The sequence below is a fragment of the Nematolebias whitei genome, chromosome 1 (assembly GCF_014905685.2).
Source record: "Nematolebias whitei isolate Nwh7 chromosome 1, NemWhi1, whole genome shotgun sequence".
Taxonomy (NCBI): domain Eukaryota; kingdom Metazoa; phylum Chordata; class Actinopteri; order Cyprinodontiformes; family Rivulidae; genus Nematolebias; species Nematolebias whitei.
The window spans coordinates 67,379,977-67,385,337 of record NC_056498.1 but is presented as its reverse complement, the minus strand read 5'-3'; the positions used below and the strand labels follow the sequence as shown (position 1 = coordinate 67,385,337).

At 43.3% G+C, this 5,361-nt stretch overlaps 1 protein-coding gene across 1 annotated transcript in view; it reads left to right on the top strand.

Moving 5' to 3' along the window:
* Nucleotides 1-885: 885 nt before the first annotated feature.
* Nucleotides 886-5,361, top strand: part of LOC119419572 — a 42,000-nt gene continuing 37,524 nt past the window's right edge. The window contains exons 1-2 of the mRNA XM_037686921.1: nucleotides 886-910; nucleotides 2,463-2,872. Of these exons, the coding sequence (XP_037542849.1) occupies nucleotides 894-910; nucleotides 2,463-2,872 (427 nt within the window). The 5' untranslated portion in view covers nucleotides 886-893. The remainder of the gene's footprint in view (nucleotides 911-2,462; nucleotides 2,873-5,361) is intronic.

The following is a 5,361-nucleotide window of genomic DNA, read 5'->3' as shown; positions in this document are numbered from 1 at the left end:
ATGTACTGGTAATGGTTATGTTTAGGGGTATGTACTGGTAATGGTTAGGTTTAGGGGTATGTACTGGTAATGGTTAGGTTTAGGATAAGGGTCAGGATTAGGCTATAGAAATGATTTAAAAAATGAATGGAAGTCAATGCAAAGTCCTTGTATAGACAGAAAGAAACGTGTGTGTGTGTGCGTGTGTGTGTGTGTGTGGAGGGGTGTCCTTTTACAGAGTACAAAAATAAAATAAAAAAGTTCAAGACAGAAAGAACTGGACTTTATTTCTAACAGGAGAGGTTTCTCTTCTCATCCCATGAGCTCGGATGAGAAGAGAAACCTCTCCTTCTTCTTTTGTCTTGAACTTTTTTGAATTTACTATGTCAAGAACAAAAAAAAAAAGTTAAATCATTTCATCTGGACCAATTTACCATGTCCTGACCTGGATGATTGAATCTTCACCAGTTCGAGTAATCGCGCGGGGCCTGTTCGACCACCAGGGGGCGATAACGCTCCGTTATTTGAGCTTGCAAGCTCCGCCCATGAGGAGCTGGGTCATGTGACCAAGAGCCTTTTCTCTTACTGCACAAACAGCTGGTTCTTAGTTGAGAGGGAGAAGAGAAAGAGAGCGGACGGAGAGCAGGCTGGAGTTTGTTTACCTGTTTTCCACTCGGACGAGGCGGAGTAACAACAACTGCATCATTTTCGAGACGTTATTATTCGACTACGCTGGAATTATTATATTACTTCTTTTTTTTTTTAATCTGTCGATTTATTTTTTTTCTGCTTTGGTCACTTTGGACTTGTGGATCACGCTCGGATCTTCCATTTAATTTAAAAAAATTTTTTTAATGTGAAAGTCTTGTCTGACTGAACTAGATTCGGAGTTCGCGGGATGTCGGGTCACTGCCATGTGTAGTCCATCCAGGTGAGTTTTCGGACTCAGCGGAAAATATGTTCTGCTGTTTTCTGACCTGACGTTTTGATGCACGTTTTCCAGCAGACACTTATTTACTGACGCTAAAAGCTCATGGACTGCAGCGGCCTTTGTCTCCAGCGATGCGTAAAATGCATTTTATTCGCCGAACAGAGTCCAAAAGCGTGGCACATTGCGCAGTGCGTGTTTAGTTTTTCCACAACACACCAGCTGACAGTTCCTAAACTCTCTGCACTTCTAATTTGCCTAATCACAATGATCTCACCGAGTTTTATGAGTCAGCTCAAGAACTGTCACGAGGCTTAACCATTTCCTTTACTGGCATTAATACAACAATAGATGTAAGTTTTGCCTCTTTAAACAGTACATGTTTGTGCGTAAGTGCGCACTCTCCAGTGGGAGGTGCACACGCACTTGATTTTGCAAAAAGGGAAAAAATGCCAGCAGAATGCACAATCCAGTTTGTGCAACTTCCGTATTATCCTGCACGCTTTGATATGCTCGTGTTACTGGCAAAGCTCTTGTCCTCCTCCTGACGTTCTCACCCGCGCCGAAATATTCATATTTGCGTGACTGGACCAGTGCGTCCAGTTTGAGCGTGTTTCCTTGGTGAGCAACCCGTGCGTCAAAACATGACATCCATCCAGGTCAGAGAGCGCTTGAAGAGCTGCAACTTTAAAGTTTGAAAATGTTTTGACAGGGACATGGATGTTTGCAGCTGTGCACATGTGTACTCATAGAGCGCCTGCAGAACTGTTTTCAAAAAGTTTAAGGTTATTTTTGTCAAGTAAAAACTTTTTTTTTTTTTTATTAAAGTACATGCTTAGCGGCTTAATTTCACTTCATTCAACAGAAAGTTCCCTGGTAGAAATAATATATAAAGATTTAAATATCCATCCATCCATATCTTTTATGGGGATTACCGGTGCCCATGTCCAGCATTCACTGTGAGGGGCGGGGGACACCCTGGACAAGTCTCCAGTCCATCACAGGGACACATAGAGACAAACGAGACAAACAACCATTCACTCTCTCACTCACACCTAGAGACAGTTTAGAGTTACAAATCAGCCTAACATGCATGTTTTTGGTCTGTGGGAGGAAACCGGAGTACGGAGAGAACATGCAAACTCCACCCAGATTTCAATAATTTGCTATTTCTCCCAGGCCGGTCTGTGATGCAGTTGAAGTTCTCACTAAAATGAAAACCGCTCCCTTCGTGTGGGATTTGTATTTTCTCCTTCATAATAAAATGAAGACTCGTCATAATCAGCAGATTCTGAGAAACGGTGAAGGAGGCCAGTCTGGACAGGAGGCCCTGCACCCAACTCCGTGCGCGTTTCATGGAGTCGGCTGCCACTTGAGCTCAAGTAACTCAGAACATGAACAACACAGTACTTGTATAAATCCCTCAGATAGTCAGGTGTAATAATGCCGTAGGTGCACTTGTAATGTTTAGGTGTCAACGCTGCGCAGTTCCTAGTGCGGCTGTAATCTGTTTGGGCCGACCGCCCCTGACGGTGCCGCTTTGCTCATCCAACAGACCACCAGATCTGCGCGATGGTTCAACCCAAGTAAACCCAACAGAAGGCAGCGAAGGAGATCCACCATCCGTCGGCGCCTCTCGAGGCTCGGCACAAGCAGCGCGCTCCATCCACTGCAGAGAGCCGAGCGCCGCCGGAGGAGAGCCGGAGTCCCCGCCCTGCGCCTCCAGAACCCCCGCCGGCTTGGACGTGTTTCGAACCAGGACGATATTTCGATTCCCTCGGCGCTCGTCCAGCGGATATTTCTCCTTAGAGGGCGACGTGCTGCCGAGCCCTCCGCCCTCCCCGAACCCTGCGACGGCTGACAAGTCCACGCAGACTGCCAGCCCCACCGGCCAGGTGATGGACCACGCCCTGCAGAGAATGTCTGTGGAGCAGGGAGGAGGAGCCGGGACGCCCCGGGCGCACGGTGAGCACAGCCACTCACAACACATCTGCGGGAGCTTTCAGTGCACGGATCCTCATAAAGGAAAAAAAAACAACTAAGAAATAACGTTACTTTCATAAAACGTACACATTCTGCATAGGAGTGATCAAATAAAACATCTGGCCTGGATTGCTTCAGTCATCCCCAGTAAATTCTGATTTTCATTATTTCTGAGGCTGTGTTAGTTTTGTGTAAAGAGTTTAAAATCATTGTTTCCCCTCCTGCATGACTCGTGCACTGCAGGCTGTTTTCACTGGCTGCTGCTTCTGTTTAGGAGGGAAACCCAAACCCATTGAGCTCACTGGTTTCTCACGAGAGATTCAAGAATTTTAACAATGATAGTAAAAAGTGGAATGAAAACAAACCGCTTCTCGTTCTTTTAGATGCTTTTCTTTCGTATCAGTAAAGCAGACTCGTGCTGTCTTCACATTATTCTGTTCGTCTTCCCACATTGGGCCTTTAAGAGTAATCCATCATGTTTACTGGTAATGATCACTGTTTAGGGCTGCCAAAACTCCGGTGATTCCCATGTTTTCATTCCACTGCAAACTGTTGCGTAATAGTGACAGTCTTTAGTAAAATATTACCAAACCTGTGTAAACTCTCAAGCCTGGTGGAAAATGAAACTTTTGCACAAAATGTTAACAAATGAAGACATTTATTGTGCTTCTAATATTATTTACTATGAGATCTGGAGTAGTTTGTGTATTTCTTGGAGTTTGTTTGAACAAAGCAAACATTGCTTAATGTTTGGAAACAGAGAGAGGACCCTCAACTCGCCACAAACTACACCGAAACGTGTGTGTGTGTGTGTGTGTGTGTGTGGGGGGGGGGGGGGGGGTATAACACACGAGGTTTCTTTACTGATACAACTAGGGATGCACAGATCCACATTTTCTGAAACACTTCCAATCCCGATACCTAAATCTGGACATCGGCCAATCCCGTTCCGATATCATCATCATCATCATCATTGATTTTATATGAGGCTGTAATAATCTCCTCTCAAGTACAATTTGTACAAATATATGCATGCATGTCCAAAAAGGCAAATTGAGGTAAGTTTTAATAATGTTGGACAAGTTTTAAAGTTAGAATTAAATCCTGCTAACTCAAAACGCGTTTTTTTTTTTATTCCTTACTTTAAAGTGGATATTAAAGTGATTAAAAGGCTTTAAACATCTGCTGCTAGTGGTGTAACGGTACACGTGGGTGTATTGAACCGTTTTAGTACGGCACGTTCGGTTCGGTCCATGTGCGCACCGTTTCGGTTATTTTTTCACTCATTAAATTTTATTAACAAGCGATTATGCGCCGCGGAACTAAAGTTCCGATGCGTGTTTCAGCACGGCGCTATTATCTTGCAGCACACGTAGCATTAGCAGCCTAGCATGTCGTTGTGGTCTCCTGTTTGGGAACATTATGGCTTTCTTGTTAAAAGACAAGTGGACAAATCCAAAGCCGTGTGTCGACGTTGTTTCACGGAGATTGAATCTGCAGCAGCAACACGTCTAACTTGTTAACGCGCTTGAAACAACATCATCCGAATGTTAACGTCTCTTCTAGCAGTTTGGTGCAAAGACCGATAACAGCAGCATTTAAACAATCTTTATCAGGCAATTCAGATCGGTGCAGAGCAATAACACAAGCTGTAGGAGTTTTTAAAGCTCTGGATGTACGTCCAAATGTTGTTGATGCGCCGGTTTTAAGCATGAAGTTCTTGAGCCCCGCTACGACGTCCCATCGCGTCAACACTTCAGCCAAAAAGTTGTAGCAGCACTTTATGAAAAGGCTAAAACTGATCGTCAACAAGCCCGACCCCAGATTTAATGCTCTGCCACATCAATGATGAGCGAGAGGATATTCAACCACCTCATATGATGATCGTGCAAGAAAAGGTATTGTTATTGTATTATTATGATCTAATTAACTTTTAAGTTTAAAATGATCATCTTATTAACTCAATTGTTTTTATCTCGTGTTATTTGCAGTCTGAGGATGATATTAGTGGAGTCCTCTTCATCCACCAGATCACCTCCAGCTAAGAAGTCTGTAATGACTGAACTTGTTTACTTGGCATATTTTCAAAATAAACATTTTGTAGGTCTTTATTTTGGCTTTTTTGTACCGAAAATTAACCGAACCGAGCCCTCCTTGACACCGAACCGAACCGAAATGTGATTTTAGCGTACCGTTACACCCCTATTCATGGCATAAACCAACACAGACATATTCCTGTTTTTAGTATTTTACATGGCTTTATAATGTAGCTGTTTTTGTTTCATTGTTTTAATATAACTTTCTTGTATTTTTCAATTCATATGCTTTTTTATGATCGTCTACTGTTGTCCTGGAGGGTCAACGTAAACTATATCTTGGCTGCAAGTATTCAATCAAACCGCAAAATCTTTTGTTTTCTACAAGTGACAGTGGTTGGTCATTAATTACAATGAAGTTTAGCAACTTCTCGG